This window comes from Opisthocomus hoazin, chromosome 1 (assembly GCF_030867145.1).
Source record: "Opisthocomus hoazin isolate bOpiHoa1 chromosome 1, bOpiHoa1.hap1, whole genome shotgun sequence".
Taxonomy (NCBI): Eukaryota; Metazoa; Chordata; class Aves; order Opisthocomiformes; family Opisthocomidae; genus Opisthocomus; species Opisthocomus hoazin.
In genome coordinates, this window is record NC_134414.1 from 3,699,951 (window position 1) to 3,718,130 (window position 18,180).

The following is an 18,180-nucleotide window of genomic DNA, read 5'->3' on the forward strand; positions in this document are numbered from 1 at the left end:
GGGCACACTGCTGGCTCATGTTCAGCCGGCTGTCAACCAGCACCCCAAGGTCCTTTTCCACCGGGCAGCTTTCCAGCCACTCCTCCCCAAGCCTGGAGCATTGCGTGGGGTTGTTGTGACCCAAGGGCAGGACCCGGCACTTGGCCTTGCGGAACCTCATATAGTTGGCCTGGGCCCATCGATCCAGCCTGTCCAGATCCCTCTGCAGAGCCTTCCTACCCTCCAGCCGTTCAACGCTCCTGCCCAACTTGCTGTCATCTGCAAACTGACTGAGGGAGCACTCGATCCCCTCATCCAGATCATTGATAAGGGTGTTGAACAAGACCGGCCACAAAACTGAGCCCTGGGGAACACCACTCGTGACCGCCAGCTCCATTCACCACCGCTCTCTGGGCTCGGCCATTCAGCCAGTTCTTTATCCACCCGTCCAAACCATGGGCAGCCAGTTTCTCCAGGAGGATGCTGTGGGCAACAGCGTCAAAGGCCTTAAATCGCCCAGCCCTGCGCTGCAGAGCAAGGATAAGCAAGAAGATTCGCTCCGAACTACCCCAGCATGGCATTTACGGGGCTACTGGTCCTACCAACGGGATCTACCACACCACCACCACCTCCGAGAGCTCCCGGACCGTGAGCTCAGTTTAGAAGACACTCTGTGCTTTACTGTAGTGCTTAATTTTTTTTGCAGAGGGTGTCTCGGTTGCACAGAAAGTGACCTCCGGTTGCAACAAGCATCGGTATTTTTCACTGGCTTTGGTATCATCTCCCACCCACTTCACATCTGCACCAGGGCAGGCTGAAGACTAAAAAGATGAAGCTCAAAAGCGAGCTCTGTACAGCAACGCGATTCGGCAACCATTTCAACGCCAAGAGTCTGTACCTATCCATCAGCCCGGTCGCTAACGGCGTCTTCAAAACAGCGGCACGGACGAGCCCTGCTGGCTCCAGCACGTGCCGAGACCCGCAGCCGAGCTCTGCGCTCGCAGGATCTGTATTCAAAGCAAAACTCTACATTGCTGCAATACAGGAAATAATTTTTTTTTTTTCCAACAATCTCAACGCTCCTGGAATCTACGAGTCACCGAGGGTTTTGTTCCGCTGCGTATAACCGAGAAGCTGGCAAAACCCGTCCTGGGTCTGATTTAAAAAATCGAAGACGTGAACCTCGCAACAAAGCAGCCTCCCAACCTGCATCTTCTGCCAAGCCTCAGGATTTTCCGTTGTGAAAGTTTCCACCGATCCTCAAATCCAACCACTGGAACCAAAGCAAAGGGAGATTTCTAAATAACCCAAAGCGGCGGCGTAAAGCCGGCATCCTTTCGCTTCAGACAGCCTCCCCCCGTTTATCCGCTTTCCCGCAGACAGCGCGATGCTGCGGGCTGGGGAAAAATGCAGCGCAAGGCTGGTAGCTATGGGGGGATTTTCTAGATGTCCCCATTTTTCAGGAGTCAAAGAGAACACTTCTCTCTGCAGTTACTTCTACCACGGTCCATGCTATCCTTCACCTAAATACCGTTTATCTCTGCCTGTCGCTCCCTGAAAAGAGAGAAGAAACCGCAACAGGAGCATTAATATTTTTCAGACAGAAGTCCAGACTCAAAAATGTGTGTGGCTCGACACAGCCCAAAGGCATTCCTCCTCTGCCCACCCACCCACGACCGCTGCTGTCCCCAGAGTCCCCTTTTTTCGAAGCCAGCACCGCACGAGCCCCTGAACGGCTGCCTGTTCTCCGCAGGTCAGGGCTGAGAGCTTGGCACGGAGCAAACGCCACATTAAATAGGCTGTCGAAATATTTATTTTTTTTTCCACTCACTTCTCAAATGTTAACAACAAAATATAATTCCGGGGAGCCCACAGGATCCAGAAGCAGTCATTCCTCTTCCAATGGTGCTTCTACAGAATACAAAACTGATTTTCTTTTGCTTTCCACGGAGGGTGTTTTGTTTTTGGTTGTTTTTTTTTTTTTAAGAGCTCGCAAACCGTAAAAGCAAATGAAAGGGATGAGAGGCAAACGCGAGGAGTCACCGCAACGAATCACTCAAAGCCAGATCCCTCCAAGTTACTTCAACACGGAGGAACGCGACTTTACCGAGATCATTCATGAGTACGACACCAGGCACATGCTTAACTACCCCGTGAAGCGAGAGGCTGGACGTACACGCTGGATTATTTAATCTCGAACAACTGGAACACAAGGAGTCATCTGGAAAGGACCGAGACTTTCGCCAATCTTCAGGGTACAGCTGGGGAAAGTGCTATTTTGCATCTCAACCTACCGAAAATCCATTGAATCCGTGTCAGCAACTAAAACAGGGGTGGACGTTTGGTCGAGGTCACGGTAAACGAATGCAATAATTAACACTGTGACTCATGGAGGGAAGCGCAGGGAGCCAGCAATCGCTCTTTTAACCCCCGAGTGCCGACGGCCAAAGCGCCAGGAGAGAGGAGAGCTCTCTGGAACGAGAAATGTACAAATTTCTTGACTCTGATTCAGGCATTTCCCACCCTGATGTGCCAGGGGAGGGACGCAGAGCGAGGCCGCGACTGCTGCGCCCAGCGCTCGCACGCGAATGAATCGGAGGAGACGAGTGGCTCTCCGGCGGGGCGAACGCCAACGCTGAACCGGGCTCCGCCAGCTCTTCGCACCGTCTCCCTCCGCCCCACCCGCACCTCTCCGACGCCGGGAATTCACGACGGGTCTTGTCGCAGGGCACAGGCACAGACGCACATCGCAGCTCCCAAATCAGGCCGACAACTCTGCCTCAGCAAAAAAGCGTTAAAATATCGCTTTCGTCACACGGCATGAAGGGGTTACGGACACAAGGCAAAAAAAAAAAAATAGAGTTCAGACATCCACCAGCAAAATCTTGAGGAAAGCTGCTCCAAACCGCGTCTGCTCTTACGCTCAAGAGTGATTCTTGGGTGAAAGCAACCTGACGAACTGTCTGTGGATAATTTAACCCTGAAGAAAAGCTCTCCCTGTAACTACTGCGTTTACATGGCAACACGGAAGGCAGGCAGCGAAAGGATCTAGGAAGCAACAGGGAAAATGAGGTCTTTCCTCCAGGAGCGTAACGCAGCAGCGGCTGCCTACACCTCTGCATCAGCAGGGCTGACTCCAAGCTCTTCCAGGGCTTTCTCTACCGCACTTTTTGCTTTTTTTATCCAAAAGGCGCTGATCTCCGCTCAGTGGTGTGCAGCAGCTGCAACAAGGGAAGCACAAACACATCCCAAGGCAGAGAACGGCCAAGCAGGCAAACTGCCCGTTGACCACGTTGTTACTGCTGCTGTTGGGTCTTCCCCATACACACAGGCCTGGAGGCCCCTGCCCGCTACGTGTCGGCAGCAGACGGAGTTATCCAGGCTACTTTTCCCAGCTAGAACTTGAAAGAAGTATGAAGAAAGCTGCAAGACTCTGAAACGGGAGCTCACGGTCCCCCCTCGCCTTTTTGTTTTACAGTCCTGTCCAACTCTGCACAGGAAAGCAGCATCTAGGCTGTTCCCGCAGCTTAACTCGTAAGGCTGGCATCGGTGAGACGAAACCCGAGCTCCCAATGAAGCCAATTCCTCGTCTGCTTTAGGGGAAAGAAACGTGCATATAAAACAAAAAAAACCCCAAACCTAAGGGGCACTTCAAAGACGATTAGACGATGCCACGGAGAAACCCTGAAGCCTTTGGCTATGCTGCAATGCCCTTGGTGGATCTGGACTGCCAACGGCCCCTTTCACAGTTGGGTCCAAGAAAGCCTGAGAATTGATGGAGATCGGTATGATCGACTGCTTGGGATTTCAGGAGGTCCTTCCTTGCGGCAGCAGAGAGGAGCCCACTTCCAAGGACCTGAAGAGCTTTTCATGGTCTTCAGCACAAGCTGCTTCCCAGCAAGGAAGTCCCTAAGCATTTACACATTCTGGAGAACTAGTTCTAGGGGATGAATCTCACACCAACTTCTCACTGCTGCTGAACTGGAGAGATGAAAGGATATGGATACATCACAGTGGCCTCTGGTGCAGTTTATTTACAACAGGACTCAGTGCTGGAGAACACCAGGGTATTAACAAGCAGGAAACACACTAGGAGGGAAAAAGGAGAGCGGAAGAAAGGTCACACGTTAAAGTCAAGGTATTCTCTGCAGATATTTGACTCTGCGACACGCTAAATTTAGTCAATTCCCCAAGATCAAACCAGGCCTAACAGAGTCTATCACACAGGTTAAAATCAGCATTGATTCGTTCAACAGTAACTTGTAAGCTAAGTAACAGGGAGATGTGCAGAAGCTTAATATGTTGCTGTCTATGGCTTTAGGACACAGCAAGGCCAGCAAGCCACCTCACTTTCTCCAAGCCTCTTGTTTTAAAGCTGCTTTTTCTACAATGATAACAGCAGGAGCAACAGGCTAGCGCCTTCACAGACTCACAGAGATAGTACAGGCTGCCAGGCACCTGGTGGGGATTCAACATTACGATGCAGTGCAGTCCTTCGGTCTTCTCCCTCTGTCACCCCTTACAGATCAAACTACACTGTGTCCTCTCATTGGATTTAAAATATACAGTCCACAGTCCTGCATTTCTCCTGTTTCATCCCCAAGGGCACAGGATAAAGGGGGAAAAAAAGAAAATGATCCAGCAATACCTCTTTAGCATTGCCAGTCCTACAGCATCACAGTTTTGGGGCTTCTAGCTTTTGTTGAAGAACTCTTAGCTCAAAGCAGGAAGACTTTTCAGCACCGCTTAAGAAACGTGCTTATTTCAGGATCAACTTTCAGGTGAATGGTAAAACAGATTAGCACCTTCCATGAGGATGAAGCATCGGTTTAGTTATCAGCTTTATGGTACCATAACTAAGATTTTGTGAATTTTTCCAATCGACCTTATCAGTCACAACCTCCTCTCTCGCTGCTGTGTGGCTGATCGCAGAGGCCTCGCCTCTGCAGTTCATTATGATACGAAAACACGAGATAAGTATGGAAAGTCAGCAAAGACAGCTTTACCTGCCTAATCCGACCAGTATTTCTTGGCCAAAGAAGCGTGGTACAAGTTGTTTCCAAAACACAGGGCCTTGATTACTTAAATAAAATGCGATTTAAACTAGATACCATAAAGCTGGGAATTCTGCCTTCTAGCAGGATATAAAGAAATGAATCAGCTAGGGAGGATCTGCTTCGCTCCTCCCCTCCAAGGAAGGAGGTTTCATTAACACAAGTTAATACAGGAGAAGTTTAGAGAGAATACATAAACATCAAACCTGTTACTGGCTGTGATTCAAAGCTGTTTCTTTACATGTGGTTTTTAGCATTATGCTAAAACTCCAGCCTCCCCCACTGCGAGCCAAGCACGCAGGCAGCGAGAGCAGGAGCCCTGCCCAGCTCTAGCGCCCGCAGAGCCTTACCACTGGAATCCACCGATGGGCTCTGTAAACCTGTGACGGATCAGGAATGTCGCAACAGCTTCAGCAACCTGAGGGAAGGGGGGAGGGTAAAAAAAAATCAGTCAGAATTTAAAGGGACCTGAAGATAACAAGAAATCCAGTAGTTTTCAAAGCCTGCAGCAGTTCCAACAACAGCTCGTGTCCTCAGGACCCTCTTGCTGAATCAAGTTTGCTCCTTTAAAACAAAGAGCTCTGTATAACGGGCTTATATATAAAAAGAACTACAGGCTTCCACCTTGACTCTGACACTGACCACACAATCAAGAACTGACAACCTCTTTCAGTAAATTATTAAAACAATGCCTAAGTTTAGCAGGTTAACAAGGTCTGGTGAAATCTCGATGTGAGTTATTTCTATAAAGAATAAATCAAGACAGTAACCTGACAGTAACAATACAGCTTAGAATTTATATTAAAAAGAATAACAATGGAAGAACTCGGTATGTTTAGATAAAAATCCCTCTTTCAGACTGGTAAAGTGAAGCAGAGAAAGGCTGAGTTTTACACTCACAGCCGTCAGAGTAGAACAAGCTTTACAACCAGACGTGTTTCCAGCCACAGGCTCCACCGGCTGCACCACATTCCTGCTGCTATCTGGACACCCAACTTCGGCAGCACCCAGAAGCAGCACTGCTCTGTCAGCCTGTAAGCTGTTTCAGTAACATTTGTTTTGTATTTGGAAAATGTGAGCCACGCAACTCGGAAAAACAGAGACCAACCCCAAAAGCTGCAGCTCAGTACAAAGGAGAGCGGAGAACTCCATGAGGAAGGGCAGGGAGGACAAATCCACGCTCCGCATGGTAAGAGTGAGTTACACCACCACCAGCCTGCGAGTTAAATCTGTTACCTAGCCAAGCCCCGCGTCATGTAGCATCTTCGCTCGGGCTTTCCAGCCAGCTTAAAAATCCAAGCTGTTTTTGCGAACAGCCAGTTAAGACATCGTGCCAAAAAACGGCCCCTGAAGTATCACCTCTGCTTCACAGTAAGCAACAGACCCCTGTCGCATTTAAGCTGTGAAAGCCATGACTTCACACAGAATCACACAGAATGTTCGGGGTTGGAAGGGACCTCTGTGGGTCATCTAGTCCAACCTCCTCCCGAAGCAGGGTCACCTACAGCAGGCTGCACAGGACCGCGTCCAGCCGGGTCTTGAATATCTCCAGAGAAGGAGACTCCACAACCTCCCTGGGCAGCCTGTTCCAGTGCTCTGTCACCCTCAGAGAGAAGTTCTTCCTCATCTTCAGCTGTAACTTCCTCGGCTTCAGTTTGTGCCCGTTGCCCCTTGTCCTGTCGCTGGGCACCACTTGAAAGAGTCTGGCCCCATCCTCCTGACACCCACCCTGCAGATATTTATCGGCATTTCTAAGGTCCCCTCTCAGCCTTCTCTTCTCCAGGCTGAACAAGCCCAGCTCCCTCAGCCTCTCCTCGTAGGAGAGAGGGGCTCACCTTGTCTGGAGCATCTTCATGGACCGCATGGCCACACTGTGGGAGGACCTGCATCTGAAACTTCCCTGTGGATCGAGAAAGTCATCACCGGAGCTGCTTTTTAAGCGGTCGCGATTTCTAACAGCAGTGGTTTAGGCAAGCAGCTCTCGTGTACACAGGAAACATCAGACACTACACCCTTAAAAAGCACTGCGAATTTATGAATTCTTCTAGAAAGGATCTCACATTCTTTATAATCAAGCCTCACTAAATCTCACTCTATGCACCTGGCAAAGAGGGACCAGCGGAAGGCACAGAAGCCTAGGGCAAACTGTACAATACACAACAGCAGACGGTTTCCAAAGAAAGCAGGAACCGGCTGCTGAATTCATCTTCCCCAGATGCAACTAGAGCTGGTTCCCAGGAGTTAAAACGAAGCTAAACTTCTTACAGCTTCTCGATGCAGGCGAGACTACCTTGCGGAGTTGGAACCGTTATCAGATCTACCTCAATGTAATGTTTATCCTGCTACCCAACACCACCTTCCAGTACCGGTTGCTCTGGACATCAGTGAAGCTGGGATGGGGGGAAAAAAAAAATCCCACCCAAAACATTAATGCAGGTGCTGAATCTCGGTCTGATGTCTGTCAGAAACAGCAGGAGACCAGACAGTGGATGGTCCCAAGCGTTCCAAGAAGGAACATCCAGAATGTAGTTAGAAAGGGAAAAAACAGATTAGAAAGCAGCCCTCCCAGACAATTGTTCTGATCCACGAGAAGAGTGACAGCTCCACTGCTGGAAACATTGAACGCCAGGCTGAACAAAACCCACGGCAACAGCCCCGCACAACTTCTAACTGAACCCTTCCCTCCTCAACTTCTCCACCTCTCCTACAACCACAGACAGTCAGAGGACACTTTGGGACGGACTAATTCTGTAATGCACATTTGTTTCGATATAGACTGCACCTGGTATGAGGCCATTCCATCTCTTTCTCATTCGTGTACCCATAGCAACAAGCTATCATCCAAAAAAGAGCATTACCATATGGATAGAGTAACAATATTAAATATTTACCTTGCATCTGTCCAATTGTTAGATCTTTATCCAGCCTGTCGACACCTACAATCAAATAAACAGAGGTATTGGAGAAAAGCCAGAGAGAACACGACTACCTAAGCAGGGCTTTACTTGGTATTTTGAAAGAGACATTTGGCTTGAAAAAACGCAAAAGAAACATCTCTGACACCCACCACAAGGACACTTCGCTGCTGCACCTCAAGAGAGTAAAGTGACAGGAAAGAATCCCAGCCAAAAATGCAAGCACACATCCCTTCCTACAACTTAGAAAGGATATTTATCTTGGTTACACACTGTATTTCCTATTAATGCACAAAAAAAGGCCTACAGCTGGCTGTACAACATCGATAATTTGACTTTCAGTTTAAAAGTTCACATCACACCCATATCTGTAGGAAAATGTTGTAGCAGTGGGGGCTGAAGGGCAGCTTAGATCTGTCCTGTTTGCTGTTCTTCCACGTCACTGAACAAACCACCCATCCAACAGCAGCAATACACTGTGTGTCATTACCTGCTATTTCGATATTCGAGGCTCTCAACTAATTCCAGAGCAGCACAGATCAAATGGACCGTCTTACTATGTTTCAAGACACACAGAAAAGCCAAGGTAGAAGAGAAAGGTCTGCTATTCTCAGAGAAAGACATTGGCCAAACGCTGACCCTGTTGTCACAGAATCACAGAATCCCAGCATGGCAGGGGTTAGAAGGGACCTGTGGGTCACCCAGCCCAACCCCCTGCCGAAGCAGGGTCACCCAGAGCAGGCTGCACAGCACCGCGGCCAGCCGGGGTTGGAATATCTCCAGAGAAGGAGATTCCACAGCCCCTCTGGGCAGCCTGGGCCAGGGCTCCGGCACCCTCAGAGGGAAGAAGTTCTTCCTCGGGTTCAGACGGACCTTCCTGTGCTTCAGTTGGTGCCCATTGCCCCTTGTCCTGTCGCTGGGCACCACTGGAAAGAGTCTGGCCCTGTCCTCCTGACACCCACCCTGCAGATATTTATCGGCATTTCTAAGGTCCCCTCTCAGCCTTCTCTTCTCCAGGCTGAACAAGCCCAGCTCCCTCAGCCTCTCCTCGGAGGAGAGATGCTCCAGTCCCCTCATCATCCTCGCAGCCCTCCGCTGGACTCTCTCCAGTAGCTCCTCATCTTTCTTGAACTGGGGAGCCCAGAACTGGACACAGCACTGCAGATGGGGCCTCACCAGGGCAGAGCAGAGGGGGAGGAGAACCTCCCTCGTCCTGCTGGCCACACTCCTCGTGATGCACCCCAGGATCCCATTGGCCTTCTTGGCAGCCAGGGCACGCTGCTGGCTCATGGTCACCCTGTCGTCCCCCAGCACTCCCAGTCCCTCTCCGCAGAGCTGCTCTCCAGCAGGTCAGCCCCAGCCTGTACTGGTGCATGAGGTTGTTCCTCCCCAGGTGCAGGACCCTGCCCTTGCCCTTGTTGAACCTCATCAGGTTTCTCTCTGCCCAACTCTCCAGCCTGTCCAGGGCTCGCTGGATGGCAGCACAGCCTGCCGGTGTATCCACCACTCCTCCCAGTTTGGTGTCATCAGCACACTGGCTGAGGGTCCACTCTAACTCTTCATCCAGGTCGTTGATGAAGAAGTTGAACAAGTCTGGGCCCAGTACTGACCCCTGGGGGACACCACTCATTACCGGCCTCCAACCAGACTCAGCGCCGCTGATGACAGCCCTCTGAGCTCTGCCATTCAGCAGTTTTTTGTTTAAAACACAAGTTAGACAGTTTTTTGTCTAAAACACAAGTGGGATATCGCAGAAGTGAACAGCCACTGAACCCAAACAGGTCTGGAAGAGACACCTACCAGCTAAAAGCAAAAGCTTTGGAGTCGGACAGCTCAGGAAGAGGTTAGACAGACCCCTGAACCAGCCATCCCAGTACTTTTCTGTTTTCGCCAGTTCAATTCGCCACGTGTATAAAAGCTCCTTCTTCGTCTGCAGGGAGGAGAGAGAGCTCTGCGTTAGCGATCAGTAAAACTGAAATAAAACAGAATGCCACTTGGAAGTACATCTAAAAAATACTGGCTCCCTCTGGTGGATTCCACACTTCCAGGGGACAACCCTCCTTGTTCCTAAATTTTTCTCCAAATCGCACCCAAAGTGCACAAGTAGGGAACGAGAAAGTCACCAGGAGCTTCACCTATAGATGAAGATTTCAGGGTACTCCATTTGCTATTTTTTACTGGTACAAATAGCTCACAAATTGTCTGAGCGTTCAGACTTGGCTCTCACTCGGGTGGCACAGAAATACAAGGGGTTAAGCTGGCCACAGTGATTTTCCTCGAGGAATTTACATTCCTAGGCTGCATTTGCCCATACGACCTCCTGAATGCTACTGTGTCTTGGAAAGGAACCAAAATAGCACAAAGACTCAGCAAAGAGCATTCCTCATTCAGGCCTCATGCATTAAATCACTTTGGGAAAGAAGACCAAACACATGCTTTCAGGTAGTAGCCCGAGACAGAATCTGTGGCACAAAACGAAGAAGTAAATCGACAGTCACGATATAAAGTTTTCGGTCCCTGGAGTTGCTGCCTTTTATATTAGAATGATTTGCATAACTATTAGTGGCTGCTCTCAAAGGGGAGCATCGTGCAAACACGAGCTCAAAGCACACAAAGAAATTCCCCACCTCCGTGTCATCTTCCTTCTTCCTTTTGTTGACGGAGCCTCCCCCTTCCTCATCCTCTTCCTCTTCCTCCTCTTCTTCAATAATGCCCTCCACTATGGCTTTAGGACATTCAGGGCTGGCAGCCCCTTCGCACCTGTGAAAATAAATGCAGAAACTGATTCCCTGCCAAAACAAATGACAGTTTTTAACCTCAAGCGTTCAGCAATTTCTGAAACACTGGCTGAAAAAAATCCCCTCAAGTTTAAAAGTAGCCATGGATGGAGGACACAGCCATGACTAGCCCGGGGACCGAGTGCCTGCGCAGCACGTATGCCCCGGAGCAAACATAGAATCATAGAATGGTTTGAGTTGGAAGGGACCTTAAAGCTCATCTGGTTCCAACCCCCCTGCCATCAGCAGGGACATCTTCCACCAGCCCAGCGTGCTCAGAGCTCCATCCAACCTGGCCCTGAACCCTGCCAGGGAGGGGGCAGCCACAGCTTCTCTGGGCAACCTGGGCCAGTCTTTCACCACCCTCATGGGGAAGAATTTCTTCCTAATATCTAATCTAAATCTGCCCTCTTTTAGTTTAGAGCCGTTCCCTCTTGTCCTATCACTGCACCCCCTTGTGAAAAGCCCCTCTCCATCCTTCCTGTCGGCCCCTTCAGGCACTGGCAGCTGCTCTAAGGTCACCCCGGAGCCTTCTCTTCTCCAGGCTGAACAGCCCCAACTCCCTCAGCCTGTCCTCGTAGGAGAGGTGCTCCAGCCCTCGGATCATCTTCATGGCCCTCCTCTGGCCCCGCTCCAACACATCCATGTCCTTCCTATGTTGGGGGCTCCAGAGCTGGACACAGGACTCCAGGTGGGGTCTGACGAGAGTGGAGTAAAGAGGCAGAATCCCCTCCCTTGCCCTGCTGGCCACGCTGCTCTTGCTGCAGCCCAGGACACGGTTGGCTGCCAGTGCACATTGCTGGCTCATGTTGAGCTTCTCATCCAGCAGCACCCCCAGTCCTTCTCCTCAGGGCTGCTCTCGAGCCACTCTCCCCCCAGCCTGTACTTGTCTTTGGGATTGCCCCAACTCACTTGCAGGACCTTGCACTTGGCCTTGTTGAACTTCATGTGGTTCACGCAGGTCCACCTCTCCAGCCTGTCCAGGTCCCTCTGCATGGCATCCCTTCCCTCCAGCATGTCAACCACACCACACAGCATATCAATGCAAATAGCTACGAGGGCTACGAGGATGGTGAGGGGACTGGAGCATCTCCCCCACGACGAGAGGCTGAGGGAGCTGGGCTTGTTCAGCCTGAAGAAGAGAAGGCTGCGAGGGGACCTTACAAATGCCTACAAATATCTGAAGGGTGGGTGTCAGGAGGATGGGGCCAAACTCTTTTCAGTGGTGCCCAGTGACAGGGCAAGGGGCAATGGGCACAAACTGAGGCACAGGAAGTTCCGTCTGAACATGAGGAAGAACTTCTTCCCTCTGAGGGTGACGGAGCCCTGGCCCAGGCTGCCCAGGGAGGTTGTGGAGTCTCCTTCTCTGGAGATATTCAAGACCCGCCTGGACAAGGTCCTGTGCAGCCTGCTGTAGGTGACCCTGCTTCAGCAGGAGGGTTGGACTAGATGACCCACAGAGGTCCCTTCCAACCCCTACTATTCTGTGATTCTGTGTGATACTTAAAGGAGGCAGAAGTGGTCAATCAGTCACCAACAGCTTTTCTTAATGGAGTATGAGACATCTGCAAAGGCTCCAGGTGTGTCAAGGATCAGAGTGGCACAAGCAGGTCACTCTGATCTCCCCCAAACCCACCTCAGGTCACTCCCAAAACACGACAGATAATTAAACAATTTATAAAAGGGAGTGAAAGATACCATATCCTGAAGGCCAAGCTGATTTAGGGCAAAATTTCCGAAGAGGCATCAGATTAACACTTGTTTCTTAATGTGTGCGGAAAGGCAGACAAACCAAGTAACACACAACCAGCAGGAGTTAAATTTTTTAAAAGATGGCTCTTGGTGGATTTTGCCCAAAGGGAATTTTGGCCAGGTTTTCTCCAAGTGCCATGATGATGATTCAGTGCTGCTGCTGGTATCAACTGTGATCACGATAAGCAATTTGTATTTTCTAGAAGAAATTTTCACTTTCAAGTGCATTTATGCTCTGTAGTAACGGTATTGTAAAACAGACAAGATTATTTTAAGAGCTATAAGAAAAAACCCCAAACCAAAAACCACTTACTGTTTGACTTGACCGACCATAGAAACTCTGGCAGATTCAAGATTTCTTATCTGTCCACTTTTTACACTAGAAAAAAACAAAACAAAACAGAAAAATGGCAGAAATGTTCAAGAAACGGATTCAGGAACGAGAAGGCCCAGAAACAGCAGCAAAACCCCTTTACAGCTCCTGATTTCCCAAACCTCCTGTTCTCAGAAGGCGCTCGGAGTGGCTCACACTACGTGCCGACTCACTTGAACACCCCGTTGTCACCGTAACTGTGAATTTGAAGAACACGTGGGAGAAGTGCTGGTTTCACTGGGAAACAGTGAAACAGGGTTATATCCCATTTATATCGAAGAATCTCTATCCCATTTCATCAAGGGGACAGGGAGAGGTCAGAAACTACGTGGGTATTTGGCAAACCAACTGGGCTTTCTGTAGTCCAATCTACAAACTTCAGCACAAGGCCTCTCCCTTTCCAACTCAGCTGCCAAATGTCTAAGTAATTCTTGCTGAATCAGAAATAAGTCCCGTTTCTTACACACGGGATGGATGTCTTTTCTTCTGTGATAGTTGGGACACTTACAAGGAAGCTGCAATTCATACCATGAAGCTTTGCGTTAGTTGAAGCTCTTAGAGGATCCTTCTCCAACGCCTAGCCAACACTCCCAGGAAATTAATTACCCTTGAGACCTCTCTCCCCGTGGCAAATAAGCCCAGGAATTGGTGACAATAGGTGGGGCAGTGAGCACAGAAGGAAACAAATGGGCAAATTATATAAACTTTGTTTCCTTGAGGAGTCAAGCTACAAAGACAAAGTGATTTCGGAGACTGTGTAAGCCCATCCATTACCTCCACTCAATGGCATTCTCAAGTGACTTGAACGTTTTGGGACGACTCCTTAAGAAGTTCTGCATGCTGTTCAACGCATCCATGGCTGTACCTAAAACCAGATATTTTAACTTTACAGCATCTGATGAAATAATTGCCACATCTGCCTATACAGAATCGGCTCCCAAGGAACATCCTCAGAGAGAGCTGTGGCTCCCCGGGGATTTAACGCCGTTAAGGAAAGCACAGCTTAGTACTCCCCCAGTCACACCTGCTCCCACGTTAGAAAATTAATAGTTGAACAGGTAGGACACTGGGAGAGTAAGGGAAGGCAGTAACCACTCATCAGGACCAAGCATTGTACAAAAAGCCACCCTTTGACCAGCTTCTTTGCTCTGTCAGAGAAAACTGCTTGAGGATTTGATAAAAAAAAAAACAAATGCAACCCAGCTATTATTTAAGGCTCCCATTTAAAGGCTATTCAAGAATAATTTTCAAGCTCATTGCTAAGAGGAGAGAAAGGTTTAAAAACAAACAGCAATTTGTTTTCCCCCATGGTAGTGCTGCTCCAGATTTAAAAGAAATTATCAGGAAAACAGCCAACAGCGAGCTTGTTTGGGAAAAACAAAAGGAGGGGTCGCACCAGAAAGACTTTTGTGGGGGTAGCATCTGTTAGGAGGATGGAATTGGCGTTGGTTTAAAAACTGGGCAAAACTTTCAGCATTCAAGGATTTGGGGATAAAAGAAAAAAGATCACTGTGGAAGAGAGAACCCCATCCAAGGGTAGAGGGCCCTACCCAAGGGTACACACCCTTACCTTCCACAACGTCGATCATGCACAGACCCAGTAAACTTGGCACCAAATTCGCGACGGCTGTGTGCACCGCTATGGCCCCCCCCATGCTGTGCCCAATCAGCATGATGGGGGGAGGCAGGTCCCCATACAGAGCCTCCACCACGTTTCCAACGTCTCTGCCAAATGGAGATAAAAGCACGGTTGGCATCTCTACCTCAAGACATTTCTGAAGCAGATTTGTACGACGGGAGGAGGAAGAACAGATCCAGGATAAACATCCAGCTCCAAATCCTGGCTGTATGCTCTTTTAACTCACAGCTAATGGAGACAAATTTATTCTCTTATGTTTCATCTAGGTACCAATACAGCGAATCATTCAAGCCTATACTTCCCCGAACAAGCATGTCATTTCCCTTTTTATTAACAGAAAGTGCTCATTTGAAAGAAATCCCTGAAGAGAACCTTTTACACTGACATTAGCTGGTGGGAATCTTCAATAAAAGGTGAGAAAAAGCTGTCAAATCCTCTTGCCTGGAAGAAGAGCCTGAGAAATTCACTGTTCAGAGAGGAGAAACCATTTGTAGATAAAGAGAGAAAATAACTGAGCCCTGTTGACCAAGGTGAGACAAACAACACTGAGCACAAGCAAAAAGCTTCAGACTCTCTATAAGCACAGATCTTAGAAGGCAAGGGGCAATTTCCCCGTCCTTTATTCAGGCACCTACTTTAAACCGAAGCTGTCACTGCAGCCTGTGAAAGCTGGCTGGTGCCATTCACAAAACCCAAACCAACAGCAGAGCTAAGGATTGAAATCTGCTGCAGAGCGGTGTAATTTAAGACACCCAAGCTGGCTCTCTTGACTAAGATCATCCAGAGGAACTGAAGACCTGAGTGGTATCACAACTAGAAAATGGGAAACAAGTTAAAAGTTGACCAGCTTGTTTGCTCTGTCAGAGAAAACTGCTAGAAGATTTGATTAAAAAGTGAAACACAGCTATTATTTAAGGCTCCCATTTAAAGGCTATTCAAGAATAACTTTCAAGCTCATTGCTAAGAGGAGAGAAAGGTTTAAAAAACAAAAGGCAAGTTGTTTTTGCCCCACAGCAGTGCTGCTCCAGATTTTAAAAATCCCAATCATTTCATACAGCGTCTGCTCGGGACAGTAACACGTCGGGATCTGACAAGCCATGAGCAGCAGCAGTAAGCTCTACAATGGAAGTCAGAATGTATTTCACACATGGCCTCCCCACAACAAACTGGGTGGATTTGTTCATGTGAAGGTTACAAAATCCTTCGTGATTTAACTGTAGTCATAGCAAAGAGTCTCTTTGTCCTAAATGTCAACATGACATAACATAGCGTGCTTAGCAGCGGGTATTTGGCTGTCTTACAGCTTTGTCAAGAGGGGGATTTGCATCGCAAAGCAGGTCGTGATAGTCTGGAAAAGCTTGAACGTCTCAGCCTGTGACCCACGCTTTGCAGATGCCGCCGGCCCAAGGCGGGCACACTCTGAACTCGAGGAGTGGACCAAGAACCAAACTGGTGATAATTTCATGCCAGAACACCCCGGTCGGTTATAGAAGCATTTCCCTTCCATCAGGAAATCTCCAGCAAGTGTTGTAGCGTGTTGCAGGTTTGGAGCGCCCACTGCAATGAAGCCACTGATCTTTCAAGTGAGTTTAAAACTGAGAGCACCTAGAGAACGACTCCAGTTTGGAATCTGACTCAGCTGGAGGGAGTATAATTTCAAATAAATTTCAAACTGTCCCAAAATGGAAGGAAAAGAAGGGATGACTACCAGGGTCACGTGAAACGAAACTATCTTCCAGCTCCCTTGAACAAAAGTTGTGTGTCCTCAAGCAGTTTATTTGATATCTGTGAACGTAACAAATGTAACGTGGAGGGGATGTTCTCACTTTAGGTGGTCAGATTCCTTGCACAACCAAAGCAAGTCTTGGTTCTTTGTGAATATTTGGGATGGTTGTAAGATAAGAGACTCCTGAAAAATCCCTTTAGGTTGGGCCTTGGGAGAATAGGTCTGAAAACTACAGAGATACGGAGGCTGCAAGATGAGCTCAAGACCCCCAAGGATTGAATTAACACCTACTAATGAGTTGTCTGAAAAAAAACCATTACTTTGATAAGCATTTCTTGGAAATGTAATGAATATGTACATTAACACAGCATAAATACCTAGTAACTGTGTCTCTTCAGTGATCATGTTTGGAGGAGAGATCCCCCGTGTGCCCGGGGCCATAATAAAAAATACCTACTTAATAGCCTTCCAACTTCCAGCTTTAACTCTGGCTTTTCACCGCATCAGTTCAATCAAGGAAAAAAAATAAAGGTTTGTGAAAAGCGAAATACTGAAGAGAGAGCATAAGCTTCCTTACTTTGACATAGTCTCTGCAGACAGATCTTCAGGATTCCTAACTTTTGTTTCTCCTGAAAGAACAAAAAAAAGTAAAGTTCACATAAGCTGGAAACCTTCAGTCCCCCCAGGAATTAGAGCAGCAACCGTACAAAGCTTTTTGGCACAGTTATTAAGAGCGAGCCTACTGCAGTTAACATGAATAATTAAGAAACCCAGAATTAACAGGAACTGTGGGTACTTTTTCACGTTATAGCTTACGGGTAGGAAACGCTCCCCACAACTGTTCTGCATTTGCAATGTATCTTAAAACTCAAGAACAGAGTTTATTTCTCATGGTGAAGACCACCTATAGGTTAAGACAATATGAAGGAGGGGGCTGGTGGCCGTATGCAGGCAGGAACAGGTCCACCACCACCTCACACAAAGGCACAGGGAGTCTCGGCTTCTGGCACGTGAGGACCGGTGGCTGCCAAGCTCCAGAAGCCACTTTTCCATCCCAGCTTTTCAACAAAAATTGGAACGCCTTAAGGATTGCTTTCTTAGTCACCTTGGGAAGGATTCATTAAGTCTCCTTTAAAAAAATAAGAGTGTATAACATGCTTATGTGATTTTAAATTTATTTATTTCACTTACCATGGCCTCTGAGATCTAAAGCCACAATCCTACACTGAATCCTGTTAATGATTGCAGACTGCAAGAAGGGACAAAGATAAGATAATTTGCAAAGCGCCACACCTCATCTACAAAAGGATTAAAAACATTAAGCACTCCCTGAAACCACGGCAAAGGCTCTGATGCTGCGAGACAAACCCTCCGCTGCCAGCAAAGTGGCTGAACCTGGATTGCCTGAGGTGCCACAGAAAGCAAGCGAGAATATTCCATATAAACTATCCTTAATTAACCAAAGCTCCATCCTTTCCACCACTGTTCACGCTGTCTCCGAGGACATTTATTTCACTGTGCGTAAGATATTACGCGTGCTTCCTAGGCTAATGAACTGAAGCTCTGGAGCAGCTCTGAAAACTGAAACGCAGCAGTGGGATTAGAGACACCGACGTAATGCCCACCTTCCCCACGCCCCACACGTTACAACATCAGTCCTGCCCACGCAGCAGACACGAAGACGAAGCAGCTGCTTTGCAGAGCACATTCGATTTGCTCTCAAAGAACAGAATTTTACAGTAAGGCTGAAGTGTATCAAAATTGATTAGTCCACAGGGATCCGGGGGAAAAAGGAAGGAATCTTTTTCAAGTAAGGTAAGGCTGCAATAGGGGTATGGCTCTATTTGTCCCCGACAGCTCAATTTATGTAAGTTATTTCAGGCATCGCAGTGATTAAGTGGCATTATTTGTCAATAGGAAGACTTTTGTGTTAAGGAATTGATTATTTAAACAGCAGCCCTGCAG

General features: G+C 48.2%; 1 protein-coding gene across 1 annotated transcript in view; it reads right to left on the bottom strand.

Moving 5' to 3' along the window:
• Positions 1 to 1,774: 1,774 nt before the first annotated feature.
• The window catches only part of PPME1 (protein phosphatase methylesterase 1), a 40,962-nt gene continuing 24,556 nt past the window's right edge, over positions 1,775 to 18,180 (bottom strand). Inside the window, exons 4-14 of the mRNA XM_075414793.1 lie at positions 17,407 to 17,464; positions 16,793 to 16,844; positions 14,421 to 14,575; positions 13,625 to 13,715; positions 12,791 to 12,856; positions 10,576 to 10,708; positions 9,749 to 9,878; positions 7,925 to 7,969; positions 6,869 to 6,933; positions 5,384 to 5,451; positions 1,775 to 4,068 (exon numbers count right to left, since the gene is read on the bottom strand). Coding sequence (XP_075270908.1) covers positions 4,050 to 4,068; positions 5,384 to 5,451; positions 6,869 to 6,933; positions 7,925 to 7,969; positions 9,749 to 9,878; positions 10,576 to 10,708; positions 12,791 to 12,856; positions 13,625 to 13,715; positions 14,421 to 14,575; positions 16,793 to 16,844; positions 17,407 to 17,464 — 882 coding nt within the window. The 3' untranslated portion in view covers positions 1,775 to 4,049. The remainder of the gene's footprint in view (positions 4,069 to 5,383; positions 5,452 to 6,868; positions 6,934 to 7,924; positions 7,970 to 9,748; positions 9,879 to 10,575; positions 10,709 to 12,790; positions 12,857 to 13,624; positions 13,716 to 14,420; positions 14,576 to 16,792; positions 16,845 to 17,406; positions 17,465 to 18,180) is intronic.